Source organism: Henckelia pumila, chromosome 3, assembly GCF_033568475.1.
Source record: "Henckelia pumila isolate YLH828 chromosome 3, ASM3356847v2, whole genome shotgun sequence".
NCBI classification, from domain to species: Eukaryota; Viridiplantae; Streptophyta; class Magnoliopsida; order Lamiales; family Gesneriaceae; genus Henckelia; species Henckelia pumila.
This window is the reverse complement of record NC_133122.1, coordinates 119,875,105-119,896,422: the sequence shown is the minus strand read 5'-3', so window position 1 is coordinate 119,896,422 and position 21,318 is coordinate 119,875,105. Positions and strand designations below refer to the sequence as shown.

Here is a 21,318-nt window from a genome sequence, read left to right as displayed (position 1 = left end):
TTTGACTATCGATTTTCCTTTTGTTTGTTGTTACCGGTTTATCAACATAATTTATTGGAACGTCTTTTAATTTTAAGTTATATAGATCGTTTTCAAGTTGTCCATTTCCAATCAAACATTCATTCTTGTAAATATTGCAAATCCCATTCACAAAATTGCAAGAATAACCATCTCTATCAAGTATAGAAACAGAAATAATGTTTTTAATCAAATCTGGAACAAATAAAACATCTCTCAAAAGTAACTTAAAATCGTTCTGCAAAATTAAATAAACGTCTCCTACAGCTTTGGCTTCAACTCTGGAACCATTTTCGAGCCTCAGCTGGGTCTCACCCATTCTAAGCTTGCAACTTCTTGTCATCACCTGCAAATCATTGCAAATGTGAGATCCACATCCGGTATCCAATACCCAAGAAGTAGTATTAAGTGAAACATTTATTTCAATATAGAACTTACCCTTCGCAGTTCGCAACTGCTCTAGATATTCCTTGCAGTTACGTTTCCAATGACCGGGCTTCTTGCAGTAATGGCAAACATCCTTGGACTTTTCCATGTTTGAAGCCTTTGTCTTGTACTTTTTCTCGAGTTCGGTTTTCTTGGGTGGGGCAGAACGTTTCTTACCCTTTGTACTTGGCCCCTTCTTAGCAGAAGAAGAGGTGCCCACCAAGAAAGCCGGTTTATCCTTCTTTAAAGTGGATTCATATGTTACAAGCATATTGACCATCTCTTCAAGGGAGGCCTCTATCTTGTTCATATTGAAATTCACCACAAATCCGTCAAACGAAGAAGGAAGAGATAGAAGTAATAAGTCCACGTTGATTTCATGCTCCAACACCAAATCAAGCTTTACCAACTTCTGTATGAGCCAAATCACTCGTACCCCATGATCACGGACCGAAGTCCCTTCACGCATGCGACACGTCATTAGCTCTTTTACAGTAGCGAACCTTTCAGCTCTCGATTGAGCCCCAAAAAGTTCCTTGAGTTGTACGTGAATGTCAGCAGCATTCACGGTATCCTCAAATCACCTCTGGAGTTCATCAGACATCGAGGCTTGCATATAGCATTTGGCCTTGATATCATGGTCCCACCATGTATCAAGTTTGGCCAACTCTTCCGGACTTACATCAGCTGGTGCTTCCTTCGGAGGAGATTTTTCTAACACGTAGTGTAGTGACCCTTACCCGGATCACCTACTAAACAGAACTTAGGCATGCAATTAACTTAATTAAACAGATATCAGAATAAAACTGCAGAATCCAATAACATTATACAATCCCAAGTAAAGGAATCTGTAAGTATCCAATAATATACAACCAAATCGAATAGCTGTATAAACCCAAACAGTAATAAAACCTAGACGAAGCTCCAGCTGGCCAAACACTGACTAGCCCCTCCTGGATCCACCCTCCTCGTCCAATCGCAAACCTGCCCCATGGAATAGGGTGTCCAGAAAATACAGAGTACGAGACGTGAGCATAAAACGCTCAGTGCGAGAGTATGAGTATACATGCATGCAAAGTGAACTCCCTATAGACTCGAGGTCAAGGATCAGATAACAGAGACAGACCGGGCCCTGGTATGTAGCACGCTGTGCCATCGCTTCAGGAGGTGGCTCCCATACCGAGATAACTGTGGATACGCCGGACCCAAATCGATAGAAGTCCATCCACTAACAGGATAGGGTACAACCCTACTAACAGACATCTCGAAGGAGATACAGCAAGATGCAAATGAATGCAACATAATATCATGGCATATAAATCATGCAGTCACATAATACATGCATACTCAGTCAGGATATCTCGAACAGTACTTTCGTACCTCAAAACAGTGCAAGCTCTACCAACTTTAGGTCCACGCCTATAGTCTGCTCTACACTGCCAAATGATACTACTATCATTAAAGTGCTCTAAAAGCCTTAACTAAGCTATTGCATACTCCTAAATATTTATAGGAAGCAAAAGCTATACCTTCGTCCGTCATTAGCCCTTTGATGTCGATGCCTCCAGAACTTGGGCACAACTCCGCTATGACTACCGAACGCCTCTCCGACCTCCGGACTAAGCCTAAGAAGACTAGAACAGCTCCAAAAGGACTAGAAAGGAAAGGAGAACTCGGAATTGGCAAATGAAAGTGAAGTCTCGGCCTTCTATTTATAGACAACGATCGGAACTTCCGATCCTTGATCGGAACGTCCGAACCTCGATCGAAACGTCCGATCCTGCCATCGGAGCTTTCGAAGATCCTGATCTGCCATGTGTCAAAATATCACTTGACGACTCCGGATAGGGGTGATCGGAGCTTCCGGTCCTGATCGGAGCTTCCGATCCAACCACACGTCATGCCTGACGTAATATCGATCGGTGCCTCCGATCGCTCATCGGAGCTTCCGATCCTGTTCGGAGCTTCCGATCGTGCCTTCGGAGCTTCCGATCCGTCCAATACCCAATTCAATTAATTAGCATTAATCCTTTAATTACTCAATTAGGGCACGGGCTACTACATTCTCCCCCACTTAAGATATTTCGTCCTCGAAATCAGATCTTAAGTACCGAACGCAAATACAGAAATCAGAAACATTCTTTATTCAAATCAAACGTTTACAGAGTTTGCAACTGAATACAACTTAAAGAATGAAATCAAAACAACTCAGGATGGTCTTTACGCATCCTGTCCTCAAGCTCCCAAGTAGCTTCCTCAGTGCCTCGGCGCTGCCACTGAACTAAAACCAAAGGAATGACTTTGTTCCGTAAAACCTTATCCTTATAATCCAGGATACGAAGAGGTTTCTCAACATAAGTCAAATCCTTGTCTACCTGAACCTCAGATCGCTGCAGAATATGAGATTCGTCCGCCACATACCGTCGCAACAGAGATACGTGGAACACGTCGTGAATACTGGATAGATGCGGTGGCAAAGCTAGTCGATAATCCAAATCGCCAATGCTCTCCAAGACCTCAAACGGACCGATAAATCTGGGAGACAACTTGCCCTTAAGGCCAAATCTGAGAATCTTGCGGAAAGGTGACACTCTCAGAAACACTTTATCCCCGACCTCGAACTGCAAAGGCCTATGCTTGATATTAGCATAGCTGGCCTGACGATCCTGTGCAGTCTTAATCCGTTTCTTGATCTGATCAACAATGTCTATCTCCTGCTGGATAAACTCCGGTCCTTCAGCCTGTCTCTCCCCCACTTCTTCCCAGAAGAGTGGAGTACGACAACGTCGCCCATAAAACGAGTCAAAAGGTGCCATCCCAATACTAGTATGATAGCTGTTGTTGTAAGCGAACTCGATCAACGGCAAATGATCCTGCCAGGCTGAACCAAAATCCATGACGCACGCTCTAAGCATATCTTCTAACGTACGGATAGTGCGCTCTGACTGACCATCAGTCTCCGGATGATAGGCTGTACTCAAACTGAGAGTAGTACCCATCGCACGCTGAACACTCCCCCAGAATCTAGAAGTAAACCTGGGGTCCCGATCGCTGACAATGCTCACAGGCACTCCATGAAGTCGGACGATCTCCTGAATGTACATCCGTGCCATGCGATCCACAGAGTACTCTCGGCTATAGGCAATGAAATGCGTTGACTTGGTGAGTCGGTCCACCACAACCCAGATAGCATCACAGTTCCTCGGGGATACCGGCAAATGGGTCACAAAGTCCATAGTGATAAACTCCCATTTCCATTCAGGAATAGGCAGACTGTGAAGCAATCCTCCAGGTCGTCGGTGCTCTGCCTTGACCTGTTGACACACCAAACATCTCGAAACAAACTGATAAACACTGCGTTTCATTCCCTTCCACCAGAAACGAGTACGTAGATCCTTGTACATCTTGTTGCTCCCAGGATGAATACTCAACTTAGTGCGATGTGCCTGAGATAAAATCTCCTCTCGCAACTCTTCATCCTGTGGAATCACAAGCCTACCAGACAAACACAGAAAGCCATCTGACTGATAATGAAATCCAGACGAGCTACCCTCGTTAGCTAGACGAGCTAAACGCTGGGTCTTCGAATCAGACATCTGAGCATCTCGGATCCGCGAGTACAAGGCTGGCTCAGATAATATCGCTAACATCTGGATACTCTGCATACCTTTCTTATGCTTGAAGGTAAAACCTGAAGTACAACAGTCACAGATCGCACTAGACATCGAACAAGTCTGAAGTGCGGATAGTCGCACCTTGCGACTCAAAGCATCAGCGGTGAGATTAGCAGCTCCCGGATGGTACTTAATCTCGCAATCATAGTCCTTAAGCAAGTCCATCCAACGTCTCTGCCTCATGTTCAACTCCGCCTGAGTGAACAAATACTTGAGACTCTTATGGTCGGTGAAGATCTCAAATTTCTCGCCATAAAGATAATGACGCCAGATCTTCAAAGCGAACACAATGGCTGCCAATTCCAAATCATGGACTGGGTAGTTGTCCTCGTGAAGCTTCAGCTGTCTAGAAGCGTATGCGATCACATGCCCATTCTGAGTCAGGACAAAACCTAACCCCTGAAGAAAAGCATCCGTGTAAACTACATACCCTCCAGATCCTGACGGTAATGCTAACACCGGCGCAGAAGTCAACCGCCGTCGAAGCTCACGGAAATTCTCCTCACACTCGGAGGACCACTCAAAATCCACACCCTTGCGGGTAAGCTGCGTCAACAGTCGAGCTAACTGAGAGAAGTTCAGAATGAAGCGACGATAATACCCTGCTAGACCCAGAAAACTACGGATCTCAGCAACTGTCGTCGGACGCGACCAATTAAGTACCGCTTCAATCTTGCTAGGATCAACAGAAATTCCCTCCCTGGATATGATATGGCCAAGAAAAACCACTCTATCCATCCAGAACTCACACTTGCTCAGCTTGGCGTACAATTGCTCATCTCGAAGAGTCTGCAGTACCAACCGCAAGTGAGAAACATGCTCTTCCGTATTACGCGAATAAACCAGGATGTCTTCAATGAAGACCACGACAAACTTGTCCAAATACTCCCTGAAGACACGGTTCATCAGATCCATGAATATAGCCGGCGCATTAGTCAAACCAAATGGCATCACTAGGAACTCGTAACGCCCATAGCGAGTACGGAATGCAGTCTTGGCTACGTCCTGATCACGGACTCTCAACTGATGATACCCAGATCTCAAGTCAATCTTGGAGTAAATTGATGTGCCCTGCAGCTGGTCAAACAAGTCATCAACACGAGGCAACGGATACTTGTTCTTCACAGTGACTCGATTCAGCTGCCGATAGTCAATGCACAGCCGCATCGACCCATCCTTCTTCTTCACGAAGAGAACAGGAGCTCCCCAAGGAGATACACTAGGATGAATGTACCCCTTGTCCAAAAGATCCTGTAGCTGATTCTTTAACTCACGCATCTCTGACGGAGCCAGACGATACGGTGCTCTAGAAATAGGCGAAGTACCCGGCATCAACTCTATGCCAAACTCGACTTCCCTAGCAGGAGGAAAACCCGGAATCTCATCAGGAAACACATCTGGAAATTCATCCACAACAGGAATGCTCTCTATCCCAATACTCTCAGCGGACAAATCAACTGCATAGATAAGGTAGCCTTCCCCGCCAGACTCTAGAGCTCGACAGGCTCTCAAAGCTGATACCAAAGGCATCGGGGGTCGCGCTCCCTCACCATAGAAAAACCAACTCTCACTCCATTCCGGATGAAAGCGTACTAATCTCTGATAGCAGTCCACTGAAGCTCGATAGGTAGTCAGCACATCTATTCCCAGAATGCAATCAAAGTCGTCCATCGCCAGGACCATGAGATTCGCTAACAGAATGTTCCCTTCGAACTCTAAAGGGCAACCCATCACTAGACGCTTAGCCAAAGCAGATTGGCCCGTCGGAGTAGAAACAGACATCACTACGTCTAGTGCAATGCATGGTAACTTATGCCTCTTAACAAAACGTGCAGAAATGAAGGAATGAGATGCACCAGTGTCAATAAGTACAAGAGCAGGTATACCATAAAGCATAAATGTACCTGCGATGACTTTCTCATTCTCCTCCACAACCTGATCATGTCTCAGGGCAAACACCTGGCCAGAAGCTCGTGGCCTCAAATGAGAACTCCCAGCAGACTGTCCCTGCGACCTCTGCTGTACGGTGGCCTGAGAACCCGATCCTGAACCAGAACCAGAACCGCCTCCCCCAGACTGTGGACAATCCCTCCGGATATGACCAGTCTCTCCACAACGGAAACAAGCTCCAGAAGCTCTGCGGCACTTGTCGGATGGATGGTTCTTCCCACAGTGATCACACTTGTCCTTCTTACCGAAACGGACAACACCTCCAGAACCAGAGGAAGAAGAGGATCCAGACTTCTTGAAAGTTTGGGCACGGGGACCCAAAGAACTAGCAGGTCTCGACTGAGAGAAAGACCTGTTCCGCCGAATGCTGTTCTCCGCCTGGTGACAACAGCTCACCAAACCCTCGTAGGACATGTCGTCGCCAACCGCCACACGGTCATGGATCTCAGGGTTAAGGCCCTGAAGGAACAGATTGTACTTCATCTCTGAGCTATCAGCAATCTCGGGGCAATAGGATAACAGATCAAAGAACCTCTGCTGATACTCATCGATAGACATGGTTCCCTGTCGCAGACTCAGTAGCTCGCCAGCCTTCGACTGTCGGAGTGCAGGAGGAAAATACCGCTTTTGGAAAGCTGTGCGGAATTTGGCCTAGGTGGCCACTCCTCTCGCCGTAACAAAAGGTGCAGAAGTAAACCTCCACCACCTACGCGCACGCCCATCCAGAAGATAGCCAAGGGTCTCCACCTTCTGCTCATCGGTGCATTGGAAAGTCTGAAAAGTCGTCTCCATGCGGTCTAACCAGTTCTCCGCATCCTCCGGAGACTCACCTCCAACTAAGGGCTTGGGACCCATAGCTAAGAATCGACGCACAGTGAAACGCTCGTCGTCATGGTGATGATGACGCCGTTCTCGACGAGGCTCCCGGTCGCCATCACCCCAACGCCCACCAACACTGCCATGAGAACTCTGGTCGTCACGATTTGACATCTACAAAAATACCTCAAGATGAGACTAAATCCCAAGAAATCTTTTGCATGCTCTGATACCATAAATGTAGTGACCCTTACCCGGATCACCAACTAAACAGAACTTAGGCATGCAATTAACTTAATTAAACAGATATCAGAATAAAACTGCGGAATCCAATAACATTATACAATCCCAAGTAAAGGAATCTGTAAGTATCCAATAATATACAACCAAATCGAATAGCTGTATAAACCCAAACAACAGTAATAAAACCTAGACGAAGCTCTAGCTGGCCAAACACTGACTAGCCCCTCCTGGATCCACCCTCCTCGTCCAATCGCAAACCTGCCCCATGGAATAGGGTGTCCAGAAAATACAAAGTACGAGACGTGAGCATAAAACGCTCAGTGCGAGAGTATGAGTATACATGCATGCAAAGTGAACTCCCTATAGACTCGAGGTCAAGGATCAGATAACAGAGACAGACCGGGCCCTGGTATGTAGCACGCTGTGCCGCCGCTTCAGGAGGTGGCTCCCATACCGAGATAACTGTGGATACGCCGGACCCAAATCGATGGATGTCCATCCACTAACAGGATAGGGTACAACCCTACTAACAGACATCTCGAAGGAGATACAGCAAGATGCAAATGAATGCAGCATAATATCATGGCATATAAATCATGCAGTCACATAATACATGCATACTCAGTCAGGATATCTCGAACAGTACTTTCGTACCTCAAAACAGTGCAAGCTCTACCAACTTTAGGTCCACGCCTATAGTCTGCTCTACACTGCCAAATGATACTACTATCATTAAAGTGCTCTAAAAGCCTTAACTAAGCTATTGCATACTCCTAAATATTTATAGGAAGCAAAAGCTATACCTTCGTCCGTCGTTAGCCCTTTGATGTCGATGCCTCCAGAACTTGGGCACAACTCCGCTACGACTACCGAACGCCTCTCCGACCTCCGGACCAAGCCTAAGAAGACTAGAACAGCTCCAAAAGGACTAGAAAGGAAAGGAGAACTCGGAATTGGCAAATGAAAGTGAAGTCTCGGCCTTCTATTTATAGACAACGATCGGACCTTCCGATCCTTGATCAGAACGTCCGAACCTCGATCGGAACGTCCGATCCTGCCATCGGAGCTTCCGAAGATCCTGATCTGCCACGTGTCAAAATATCACTTGACGACTCCGGATAGGGGTGATCGGAGCTTTCGGTCCTGATCGGAGCTTCCGATCCAACCACACGTCATGCCTGACGTAATATCGATCGGTGCCTCCGATCGCTCATCGGAGCTTCCGATCCTGTTCGGAGCTTCCGATCGTGCCTTCGGAGCTTCCGATCCGTCCAATACCCAATTCAATTAATTAGCATTAATCCTTTAATTACTCAATTAGGGCACGGGCTACTACACGTAGAGCATCTTCTCTGAGGTCAAGACAATCTTCAACTTACGGAACCATTCCGTATAGTTTGCGCCAGTCAGTTTATTTTGTTCGAGAATAGAGAATAGTGGATTGCGCGAATTCATCTTTATGAAATACTGAAAAGAAACAGACAATTATCAGTGATTGTTTAATTAATTTACTAAGACATAAAATAGGCGAAATTTATTTTATGAATCTCACTCCCACTATTTTAACGGTTTCACTACCCTCTAGTGAAAACGGGAAACTGTTTTCCTTAGTGGGAACATGGAGTCCAATTGACAAACTATGGTCCCGAATAATATCAGCCTACCATAATTTTCAAAAGGTAGAGCCCAATTGCTTCCAAAGCAACCTCCAAGTTTTTACCTCATGTCCAATAAGGGCCCAATAATATGACGCCGTTTATTGTGACATGTCAAGATGACCCATCAATATTAAGTTGTGATGGACGGTCACCATGTGGATCCCCCAATAATATGAGCCGATCCCATGGGAGTTCCACCCAACTTACAACATGTGTCGATCCAATGTACAACTTTCCGACGAACGGGCCCCCCCAATAATATGAGCCGGACCGTATCCGCGGGTAGCATCTCATACATTGATCGTTGATGGAAGGTAGGATCATTTAAACAATATTTAAATTTCCTTTATTTATCTTGATATCAATTTTAAATCATATTTAAAATGAGGGATTTTAATTTTAAAAATTTGTCTCATCATTTTAAAATTTGTATGCTTGCGAGATTCATACAATTTTGTCTAAAACATGCATACAACTATAATATCATATATTATATAGGATGATCGATTCCATTTCTAATCGACCCATGGTTGCCAATCACGAGTCTAAGTCCAATCCTAAGTAATATGCAGGTATGCAATGCAATCCTATTACATTGAGCTTCCAATTTACATTTCTTCAGTCTTTATTGTCTGCTGGGCCCACCTCCGTCTTCAAATCTTCATCTCCCACTAAGTCTAATGTATTTACAATAAATAACCATGACAAGTAGGGGATACATTTTAAGGGGTGGGAACGGGCCATAAACCAGGCCCACTTTTATTACATATGAAAATTCATATTGGGACATAAACAGGCCCATTAATAAATCCAACAACAATAAAAACAAATGTAAATTCCTAACATACACCTACAAAATTGGTCATGGCAATCGATCATCCTTATCCAATAACATTTAATTCAAAATTAATTTATTGGATAACATGCAATGGCAATTTAAATTAAAAGGATAAAATCATATTCCATATATAAAATCTTATTTTACATACAAAATCATATTTTATCTGTTTATCAAATAAAATCATATTTTACATATAAAATCCAATTTTATACATAAAATCATATTTTACTCAATATTTCCATAAGATCATATCTTATCATCAATTGTACCAAAAATAATTAATTTCATAAAATCTGATTTAACGGATAAAATCTATAAATTTTCCAAAAATTCAAATTTATCCAAAAATCAATTTTAAAATTTTCGGACTCGAACAATTCGATCCGACGCCTCGTGGACCAATCAAAAACAATTTTCGATCGGACCAAAAATAGAATTTTAACATATTAAAATTTTAATTTAAAATAAAAAAATTAATTTTTCCCGGGCCGCCCGGGACGCTCCTGGGCTGCCCGCGCCCCAAAGGGGCTCGGGCCGGGCTGCCCGTCGCTGCCCCTAGGGCAGCGATCATGTCGCTGCCCATGGGCAGCGCCGTGCGCTGCCCTGTGCAGCACCCAGCGCTGCGCTGGGCAGCGACCATCGCTGCCCGTGTTTTGCCCGAAAAAAAAAAATTATTTTAAAAAAATTTATTTTGTTTCAAAAACCGAGGCTAAAAATTTTTTGTACAATCGATTAATTTAATCGCTTGATCTGAGCAATCTGGCTCTGATACCACTGTTGGAGAACGGCTATCAGATCAATCAGAATTGATACCCGGTGCAGCGGAAGTTTAAAAATTTTATATGGAACGATTCCATAATGGGTATCAAAACTTTACGATTAAATTGTGTGTGTAAAAGTTAAATAACAATTATAAATTTTTACCTCCAATCTCGAATCGAGATTATGGATACCAACAGATTACTCTGCTCTTGTTGTATATCCCTGGAACTGATGGACGAACTGTTCTTCAATCAGGTCCACGAACAAAGATTTAATCCCTCCGATAGATTGCACAAGAAAATCTATCAGAAGTTTCTACGAAGAGAATTAACGAATTTGATCCGTTAAACCAGACTGCAAATTCAAAATTCACAGGCTGGAATTTTCGACAGAGAGAGGGAGGGGGCGGCGGCCACTTAGAGAGAAAAACAACTAGGGTTTTCAAAAATATTTTGTGACCTCTGTTGTATAATTTCTGTACTGCAATAACTTATTTATAATGTGGGCTGCTAACAGCTTAGGGCCCATTAGTCATAAGTTCAAGCCTGACAAGCAAAGCCCGCATGTTCAGAAATTAATATAAAATTCATCGTGACTCAGATTGATAAACCAATTTCACCAATGTTCACAGAAACCATTTCTGCATCTTTTAGAGTCAAGATAAATTTTCTGAATCCGAATTCAGTGATTTCCAAAAATGCCCATCCCTATGTCATTTTAGGAAATCTTACTCCTCTACTCTTAAATAAGAAGTCCCACTTCTTTGTTCATTAAATTAAACTCTTTAAATTTAACTATCTCAACGGGGATTAAAAATCCATTACTCTGTGTGACCCTCAATGGTTCAGGAATACAGCTAGCCGTGGGCTCACAACTCCTTGTGACTCGGAACAACAATTTCCGACTTGCCCATCGAATCATGGTAAGAGCGCCTAGCAACATCGCCTCATGATTCCCTAGGTATCACTGATAGTGCCTGCAAGAACCAATAGATTTTGGTTAGCGTACAGTACGGTCCCTTCATCCAAATATCTCGATCGAATCAACAACCATTGGTAAATCGAGAGTCGTTTGAGATTCGATAACTATGCAATATATCTTGAAGATCAAATAGTGACATCGCATGTGCTACTAAGAAACCATTTCTTAAAACACATCATGTACTCTGGCCAGAGATTCGTCACACTAATATCTCCTCAGATTGCATAGGATATCCACACTCGCAAGTATGTGGTGAATCCTTGACAACAAAGCATCGACTCCTATATGTGTTGTAACTGTACCCAATCCCGACACCTGATGACCCCAATAGATTCGGTAAATGAGTCAAAGCACAATACTAGCATATAGAGTCTCAATGATGTTTCAAGTAGTAAGGACTAATGGTGTACAACCAAAACCGCGGACTTCATCAACTCGATAAGTGATAACCACTTGGAAAGTCTGGATAGGGTAGTTCGATCATTCATCATATGAATATCCATTTTCATGCTTCGAACATCTCTATGTTCCCTACCAATGAAACGTGGTACTCTGCATCGCAAATGCTAGTCTCAAACTCGAGCGATCCTTATCCTTATTAACGGACGGCTCAATCGACTAGGAACCATTTAGAATATACAGTGACTATAAGATGTGTTTCATGATAGACATCCCCATGTTCTACCACATCTTACATACACTATAGTATATTCAAGGTCTTTATCAAAACAACAATAGTATATCACAATATAACAATATGAAGAAAGATAAAGTCATTGCCATTAATAAAAGTGTAAATTATATTAAACAAAAGATTGTTTATACAAAGAGTCATCAAAGCCCTTAGCCACAAGTTGGCTCACCGGGCACCCACTCTTTCAAAATATGCGACTCGTCCGCCACATTCTGTCTCAACAAGGACACGTGGAACACATCGTGAATCTTCGAAAGATTCGGTGGCAAGGCTAGACGATAAGCCACGTCTCCAACTTTCTCGAAAATCTCAAAAGGACCAATAAATCTTGGTGACAACTTACCCTTGAGACCAAACCTCATTACCTTAAAAAAAGGTGACACACGCAAGAAAATATATTCCCCTACCTCAAAATTAAGTGGCCTGCGGTGAGTGTTCGCGTAGCTAGCCTGTCGATCCTGGGCTGCCTTAACCCTGCGTCGGATCAATTCTACTGCATCAGTCATCTGCTGAATCATCTGAGGACCCTCCACCTGCCGCTCACCAACCTCGTCCCAAAACAAAGGTGTATGAAAACGACGTCCATAAAGAGCCTCAAATGGTGCCATGCCAATGCTGCGATGGTAACTATTGTTGTAGGCGAACTCCACCAAAGGTAAATGATCATGCCACGCTGGACCAAAATCCATCACCGCCATGCAAAGCATATCCTCTAGAGTGCAAATAGTACGCTCCGACTGTCCGTCCGTCTCTGGATGATAAGCCGTACTCAAGCTCAAAGTAGTACCAAGGGCTCGCTGGAAACTACCCCAAAATCTCGAGGTGAATCTCGGATCTCTATCGCTTACAATGCTCAACGGAATCCCATGCAATCGCACAATCTCCCGCACATACAATTGTGCCATCCTATCAAAGGTGTAATCACGGTTATAGGGAAGAAAATGCGCTGACTTCGACAACCGATCCACGACAACCCAAATAGCATCAAAATTCCTGGAAAACATAGGTAAGTGGGTGACAAAGTCCATCGTCACATGTTCCCACTTCCATTCAGGAATCTCTAGGCTGTGAAGTAACCCTCCGGGTCGTCTAAACTCTGCCTTGACTTGTTGACACACAAGGCATCGGGACACAAACTGATAAACGCTGCGCTTCATCCCTTCCACCAAAATCGAGTGCGAAGATCCTTGTACATCTTCATGCTGCCGGGATGTACAGAGAATCGACTACGGTGGGCTTGCGATAAGATCTCATCCCTCAAAGTAGAATCCTCGGGTACCATAACTCGACCAGAAAGACACAACAGACCGTCTCCTTGCAGATGAAAACCAGAAGTATTATCACCCTCATCCAGCCGGGCCAACTTCTGAGTCTTCGGATCAGAATTCTGAGCTTCCCGGATTCGTCTGTATAGCGCTGGCTCTGCAATCACAGAAGAGACACGAATCCCTTGTTGTTCTTTCTTATGAAGGAATGTAAATCCCAAAGAACAACACTCCTCCACTGCCCTCGAAACCGAACTGGTACGAATGGAACTCATATAAATTTTGCGACTAAGCGCATCAGCAACAGGATTTGAAGAACCTGGATGGTACTTGATCTCACAATCGTAATCCTTCAACAGATCCATCCAACGACGCTGCCGCATGTTCAACTCAGCCTGAGTGAACAAATACTTCAAACTCTGCGATTCCGATGAGCTCAGGCTGTTACAGCCCTTTCCAAGGCCCGATTTGGAATCCTCATCCAATTTCGTTCCAGATGACCCCCACCCCGTTCCATAATTTGCCACCTCCGGAGCTAGTTTTCAGATCTGAGAACCACGGCCTTCAAACCCTAGCTCCGTCTGGTTGCTTTCCCAATTACTCCGCCGTGGTTCATCCTTTTTCAAATTCCTTCCTCCCTCAGCCTTCCCTTGTCCCTACCGTCGTTTCTATCCCTTCAATTCCGAGTTCCATGGCCCCGATCGGAAACGCCCAAATTCAAGGTTCTTGGCCGAGTTTCTCACCGAGTCAGGTGATTTTTCCCCCTCCGCCGCCCGAGTCTGCTCACATGGACCCCAAATTTGTGTTCTCCACCACCTCGCCGGCCCTCGGTGGTACTCCGGCTGGTGACTTGCGAGTCAACTCGGACGAGTCACACGGCCGCACTCACTGTGTCAACTAATCTGGTCAAAGCGTGGTCAACCCAATCAAAATCATTGACTCCGCGGTCAAAATTGGACTGGGTCATGGTCAAATGGTTGACTTGGTCAACCCGGTCGAAATTGTTGACCCCTCGGTCAATGCAGTCAAAATTGTTGACCATGTGGTCAACTCGGTCAAAATTATTGACTCTGAAGTCAAAATTGGTGATGTGGACCTTCAAATGGTTGACTTGGACCCTCAAGTCCAAATTGGTGATGTTCAAGTCAAAATTGTTGACCAGCCAGTCAACTCTAGCTCCAAAATTTTTGATTCAGTCCCTGTTTCTTTTCGGGATGCTTTAGCGCCTCCATCTCCTCGAGCTTCGAGGAAGAGCTTTGCAGATGTGATCAATTCGATGGAGGATCTTCCGGAGCCGACTTTTTGGGATGGAAAACCGGGTATTCAATTCCCGGATGAGGTAATTTCATCCCTTATTGTGCCTTTTAAGTTTGCCTTGGTGGGAAATATTACGGGGAATCGGTCCACTGCTCCCAATAGCATGATTTCAACTGCCTTTTCTCAAATGGGTTTTAAGACTTCTTTTACTCTGAAATTCCTCCCTCGGGGATATTTGGTCATCACTCTTTCTTGTGGAGAGGATTTTGCTCGTCTTTGGATGAAGGGAGGGATTTTTGTGGGAGCAATTGGGATCCGCTTTTCCAAGTGGACCCCTAAATTCAAGTTTGAGGCAGAGTCGCCTATTGCCCCTGTCTGGGTCCGATTTCCTGAGCTTTCATTGCACTTATATAACAAGAAGAGCCTGTATGCCATCGCCAGAATTCTTGGGAATCCAATTAAATTGGATGAGCATACGGCGGAGAGATCGAGAGGGGCTTTTGCCCGTGTTTGTGTGGAAATGAACGTGCTTGACGAGCGAATTAAGCATGTGTGGGTTGGATGGGGTGAGCACACCCAAGAGATAGAGGTAGTTTATGAGAAGGTCCCGTCCTTCTGCACTGATTGCAAGATGTTGGGTCATTCTACCTCTGTGTGCTATTCCCACGGGAAGAACCCAAGACCTCCTCGTCCAAAGCCTTCCGTTGGGAAGGAAAAGGTTGTGATCTGGAAAACTCCTCCGCAGCCTCAGGAGGTGGGTCCTTCAGGGGCCTCGGAAGGCCTTGCTCCTTTTGCCCCCGAGGCGGGCAATTGGACCACCAAGAAGAGAAGGCGTAACCAGCAGCGGCGGCCACCTCCTCAGGCTGTCCCGCGTAATCAGAATGCCTTCCAAGTTCTTGAGTCTTTACCTGAGGAGCCTGATCTTTTTCGCTCTGAGTTGAGGACTGAGGCTCCTTTCAAGTCTACTGAGCAGAGTCCAGATCTCCATGTGGATGGAGATGTTGTTAAGGACATTGCTTCTGGGTCCAGTGATACTACGATGGGAGGCGATGCTGGTGCTCCTGACCCGCAGTTTGTTGTCGCTCCCCATGAGGGATCTGACCCCTGCTTGGCCCTTTCTTGGGCTCGTCAGGTGGAGGAAGAGGTTGGTGCCTCTTCAGTGGTTGGTGAGATGGAGCTTGGTTTTCCGCAGGTTGTTCCTGTGCCTGCCTTTGAGGCTACAGATACTTGTACTTTGAATCACAGTAGCCACTCCATCCCCTCGCTTCCTGGGACTCCTGTGGAGTCCTCCGCCCCGTCCTTTGAGGGGCTTGTCTCTCAGCAGGGTACTATTTGTCAGGACGTTGATCCGATCACTGAGTTTGTCAGCGAGGACGACTCAAGTTCCTTCTGTGGGACTGAATCGTGTGATGGGAGAGATTTTGGGAGATATGATGAGGATTTTGATTTCTCTGTCTCACCCTCCAAGAGAACACTTCGTTCTGACACGAAGCGACAACAGACTCGCCAGGAGTCTAGAAAGAAGACGGGGCCTTACTCCACCCGTTCCAAATGCAGTGCCTAATTTTGAACATCAGGGGACTCAGGAGCTCTGAGTCCCAGGAGAGGCTTCATGCCTTGGTGAAAGAGAAGCGTGTCAAGATCTTGGCTATCTTGGAGCCGATGATTGCACTTGACCAGCGCTTCATGACCCATCGCCTTGGTTTCCAGAGAGTTCTGTCGAATGTCTCTGGTCATATTTGGGTTTTTTTGGCGGACGATGTGAAGGCGGAGTGTGTCCTTGATCACGCTCAGTTCCTCCATCTTCGCGTGTCAGCTTCTTTTTTGCCGACCCATGTTTTTTGCTCTTTCGTGTATGCCAAGTGTGACTACATTTTACACCGCGACTTGTGGGCTTCTTTGCTGCAGATCAAGCCTGTTGGTGGTCCTTGGCTTGTCGGGGGGGATTTTAATGTCGTGAGGGATGCCTCCGAGTGTCTTGTATCTTCTGGTGGGAGGAAGCTCCCCATGGACGAGTTTAATCATTTTGTTTTGGAGTCTGCGCTGGTTGACGCTGGTTTTGAGGGTTCTTCGTTCACCTGGACGAATAAGTCCATTTGGAAGCGTCTTGACAGAGTTTTTGTTTCTGTGGATTGGGGTGACCATTTCAACTCTATCAGGGTTGAACACCTCAGTCGCACGGTTTCGGACCTCTTTTGGTGTCTGCTCCTGTCTTTGCTCGGGGGCCGAGCTTGTTTCGATTCCAGAGCATGTCGACTCGGCACCCGGGGTTCCTTCAAACCATCAGGCTGAACTGGAACATGCCCTGCTCTTTGCAAGGCATGCCCAGGCTCTTTGCCAAGCTGAAACGGTTGAAGGGCCACCTCAAGTGGTGGAACCGGGATGTTTTTAGGAACCTTTTTGATAAGATCGCCGAGGCGGAGAGGTCGGTTAGACTGGCTGAGGCTTCCTGTGAAGCGGATCCCTCTGAGCATAGTTGGACCCTTTTGTCCAGATGCAATGAGGAGCTGTCTAGAGTCACCGCTATGGAAGTGGATTTTTGGAAGTAGAAAGCTGCTTGTAATTGGCTTGAGGACGGGGAGAGGAATACGAAGCTTTTCCACAACATGGTGAAGAAGAAGAATGTGGTTAATAAGATCTTTCGTATTTGGGAGGATGGTAATTGCCTCAACGCTCCTGGTCTCATCAAGCAGTCTGGGGCTGCCTATTTCGAGCGCCTCCTCATTGGAGATCCTTTTGTCTTGGATCTTCCGGATTTTTCTGGCTTCTCCTCGGAGATTTTGGATGAGGAGAACCATATCTTTGCCGCCGCACCTTCCTTGGAGGAGGTACGTGCTGTCGTCTTTTCCATCCCTCGGGATAGTGTGGCGGGCCTAAATGGGTTTTCTTTGGTTTTTTTTCAGAGCTGCTGGGATTTTGTGCAGCATGATGTCATGGACGCTGTCCTTGATTTCTTTCAGGGCTCTCTTATGCCCCAGGGCTTCACTGCCACCACGATCACTTTGATCCCCAAAGTCGAGGGTGCGCAAGCTTGGACGAACTTCCGTCCCATCAGCTTGTGTAATGTTTCCAATAAGATTATCTCGAAGCTTTTATACTCTCGTCTGCGGTCGGTGGTGGGGAGACTCGTTTCTCAGAGTCAGAGTGGCTTTGTGCCGGGGCGGATGATTGCTGACAATATCCTTCTCGTGCATGAGCTCACTCACAGTATTAATCTCCCTGCCCGTGGTGGTAATGTCATTCTGAAATTGGACATGGCTAAGGCCTATGATAGAGTCCAATGGTCTTTTCTTCTGGATGTCCTCCGAAGGTTTGGTTTTTCGGAGCAGGTTGTGAGAATGGTGAGGGCTTGCATTTCTTTTTGCAAGTTCTTGATTAATGTCAATGGCACCCCTGCTGGTTTATTTGCTTCCTCGAGGGGCCTGAGACAGGGTGACCCGTTATCTCCCCTCCTCTTTGTTCTTGGAGCGGAGTATCTGTCCCGTGGCTTGGACCGGTTGTTCCTCCAGCATGCTGATTTGAGGTATCGGTCTGGGTGTGATTTGCCGATTTCCCATTTGGCCTATGCTGACGATGTCATTATTTTTGCCAATGGGGGATCCCGTGGTCTTCAGCGTCTCAAAGATTTTCTGGCTCACTATGAAAATTTCTTGGGCCAGCTCTTTAATGTGGCCAAGAGTGCTATGATCTTTCCTCCGGGCTGGATCGCTCGTCGCCGCTCCCATTTGCTGCAAATCACTGGATTTGCGGAGGGGCAGCTGCCCTTGAAATACCTTGGAGCTCCGCTTTTCCGTGGGAACCGCAAGTGCTCTCTCTTTGAGCCTCTTCTGCAGTCGGTCCGGAAAAAGCTGGAGGGCTGGGAGTCCCGTTCCCTTGCTCCTAGGAGTAGGATGACGCTGATCCGCAGTGTGCTCCTTTCGATCCCGATCTATCTCTACCAGGTGATCCAGCCTCCTTTGGCTGTTTTGGATAAATTGGAGCGTATTTTCAATGCTTTTCTTTGGGGCTCCAGACCCTTAGAGAAGAAGTGGCACTGGGACTGCTGGTCTCGCGCCTGTCTCCCTGTGAAAGAAGGAGGCCTGGGTTTTCGCAGGCTCAAGGACATTGTTGACAGCTTTTCCATGAAGCTGTGGTTCAGATTCCGGCAGGGTTCCTCTCTCTGGGCAAGATTCCTTTCGAGAAAGTATTGCCGAACTGTCAGCCCTATTTGTGCTCCTTCTCGTGGAGCCATTTCCCCCACTTGGAGGCGCTTGCTCCAGATTAGACCTCGTGCAGAGCCTGGTATCCGGTGGAGGATTGGTCTTGGGGATGTCTCTTTTTGGGATGATACTTGGTTGGGTGATGCCCCTTTGTCGAGCAGGTTTAATGTCAGAGGGGATCGGTGTGTGCGTGTTTTCAGCTTCCTTTTGGAGGGAGACTTGGATTTTGATCTCCTTTGCACTGTCGTCGCTCCCTCGGTGGCAGAGGAGATTGTTCAGATTCCTGTTTTGGTGGATGAGCCGGATGCGACTATCTGGATCCACAGCACCGATGGTGCCTTTTCTGTGAGATCTGCTTGGGAGCAGGTCCGACCGAGAGGCTCTGTCTTGGATATCTTTAATCCCTGTTGGGGATGCTGGATGAGGCCCACCATGTCCTTCTTTCTGTGGAGGTTTTGGCATCGGTGGTTGCCTGTGGATGAGGTGCTCCAGCAGCGGGGTTTCTCCCTTGTGTCCAAGTGCCAGTGCTGTGAGATGTCGGAGACATTCACTCACATTTTCATCGACAGTCCCATCGCCCGCTCTGTGTGGCATTTCTTTGGGGCTATATTTAGAGTTCACATCCCTGCCACTGAGAACTTTAGTCTGTTTCTCAGTGCTTGGAAAAGGGGTCGCGAGTGGTCTCTGGGGGGTAATGTGAGGGAATTCATTCCTCTTGTCGTGCTTTGGTTCCTCTAGACTACACGCAATGATACTAAGCACCGTCACTTACCCTACTCTGTGGAGAAGGTTAAGTTCCAAATTTTGTCTTATTTGAGACTTGCTCATTCTGCAACTGTTATCAAGCCCCGTCTTTGGCTGGGGGCTTTGCAGGCTGCGAGGAAGATGGGCATTTCGGTCGGCCTCCAACGGATTCACAAGACTGCGATCGTCCGTTGGTTGAGGCCTCCACCTGGGTCCTTCAAGCTCAATGTGGATGGGAGCTCGAGAGGTAACCCGGGTGAGTCGTCTGTGGGGGGGGGGGGATTGTCCGAGATTCTTCTGGTAGGGTCTTGGCATTTTTTAGTGAGTTCATTGGTTTGGGGTCCAATGTCCGTGCAGAACTCTGGGCGATTTGGAGGGGTATTCTTCTCTGTTCTGACCTTAGCCTTTTTCCCCTTTGGATTGAGACTGATTCCCAGATTGCCATTCAGATTCTTAGATCTCGGAGGTGCCATTGGGATTTGGACCATATTGTTTCGAGGACACGTGTTTTGGGGCGGAATAGGCCGGTTCATTTCTCGCATATCCATCGGGAAGGGAATTCGGTTGCGGATGCGTTGGCGCGACAGGATCATGATCATAGGCAGTGTTTGTTGGAGATTGGTGTTCCTTTAACCACTCCCATCGCTGCGTTGGCCCGTTCTGACTCTTCCGGGCTTCCTTACCTTAGATCTAGGTTTTCTTAGAGCCTCACGCTCGCTTATAACCGTTTCTCTTGGGCTTTCTTTTTCTTTGTTTGCTCTCCTTTTTGGTCTAGGTCATCCTAGATTTAGATATATGTAGCTATTTATTTTTCTTTGCAGGTACAGCTCTCCGGCCCTTTTTCGGAGTTTTTGGAGTTAGTCTGTTCCCCTGTCGCTTGCTTTGCTTCTTCAGGGTGATGGATCACCAGGCGTTCACTGTGCTTCTCCTTGCCTGGTTCTTGCTGTTGTTTGGATGTTTTGTGGGCGGTCTCTCGTGCCCCTCACTTTTTGGATTTCCAGTCTTCTTGGGAGTTAGGTTATGGCTTGAGTTTCCTTCGCCATTTTCCTGCTTTTTCGCTCTTGGCCTGCTGGTTTGCGGTCGCTCCTTTTTTTCCTCGCGGCCTATGTATAGTGACTTCCCAGCTGATCGTGACTTTTGGACATATTTCATGCATAGCTTTGATCTGTTTTTTAGCTTTGGATGGTGCCAGCCTCTTTTCGCGCTTTAGTGTCGGATTTGATTTTGCTGGCTTGGAGTTGTGGATCTCCTCTAGGTTTTACTGCACAGGTTGATACCAGCCACTCTTCGCACCTCAGTGTCCGTTTTTGATTTTGCTGGGCCGAGCTGTGGTTCTCTTCTAGCTTTTGCTGCCCAGGATGACTGCTGATGTTGACTTAGTTAGCTATCTTTGATGTTATTTGTTTATACTTATTTCCTAGGGATGCTTTGGTTGTATATTTTTCGATACCCTAGCTGTTCTGATGTTCTTATTACCTTGGTATAGCCTTTTGGGGAGGTCTTGGCCTAGTCCCCCTCCTCCGTTAGGTGTTATTTGTATCGCTTTTTTATGTTTATAAAAAAAAAAAAAAAAAACTGGAGCTGTCGTCAGACAACGTCTCAACTCACGAAAACTATCTTCACAAGCATCAGACCAAACGAAAGTAACGTCTTTCTTCGTCAACTGAGTCAAAGGCTTAGCTATCTGAGAGAAATTCTCCACAAAATGACGATAGTATCCTGCTAAACCAAGGAAACTAAGAATCTCAGAAGCTGTAGTCGGACGTGACCAATTCAAAATAGCCTCTGTC

At 46.1% G+C, this 21,318-nt stretch overlaps 2 protein-coding genes across 2 annotated transcripts; both read left to right on the top strand.

Moving 5' to 3' along the window:
* The first annotated feature begins 16,247 nt into the window (after positions 1 to 16,247).
* Positions 16,248 to 17,134, top strand: LOC140889389 (uncharacterized). Its single transcript, XM_073297101.1, has 2 exons — positions 16,248 to 16,745; positions 16,832 to 17,134. The coding sequence occupies exons 1-2, from the start codon at positions 16,248 to 16,250 to the stop codon at positions 17,132 to 17,134; spliced, it is 801 nt and encodes a 266-aa protein (XP_073153202.1).
* Positions 17,135 to 17,191: 57 nt separating this feature from the next.
* Positions 17,192 to 20,839, top strand: LOC140889387 (uncharacterized). The gene is made up of 5 exons (XM_073297100.1): positions 17,192 to 19,480; positions 19,523 to 19,775; positions 19,886 to 20,185; positions 20,350 to 20,600; positions 20,705 to 20,839. Exons 1-5 carry the CDS (start codon positions 17,192 to 17,194, stop codon positions 20,837 to 20,839), a joined length of 3,228 nt encoding a protein of 1,075 aa, XP_073153201.1.
* The last annotated feature ends 479 nt before the right edge of the window (positions 20,840 to 21,318 follow it).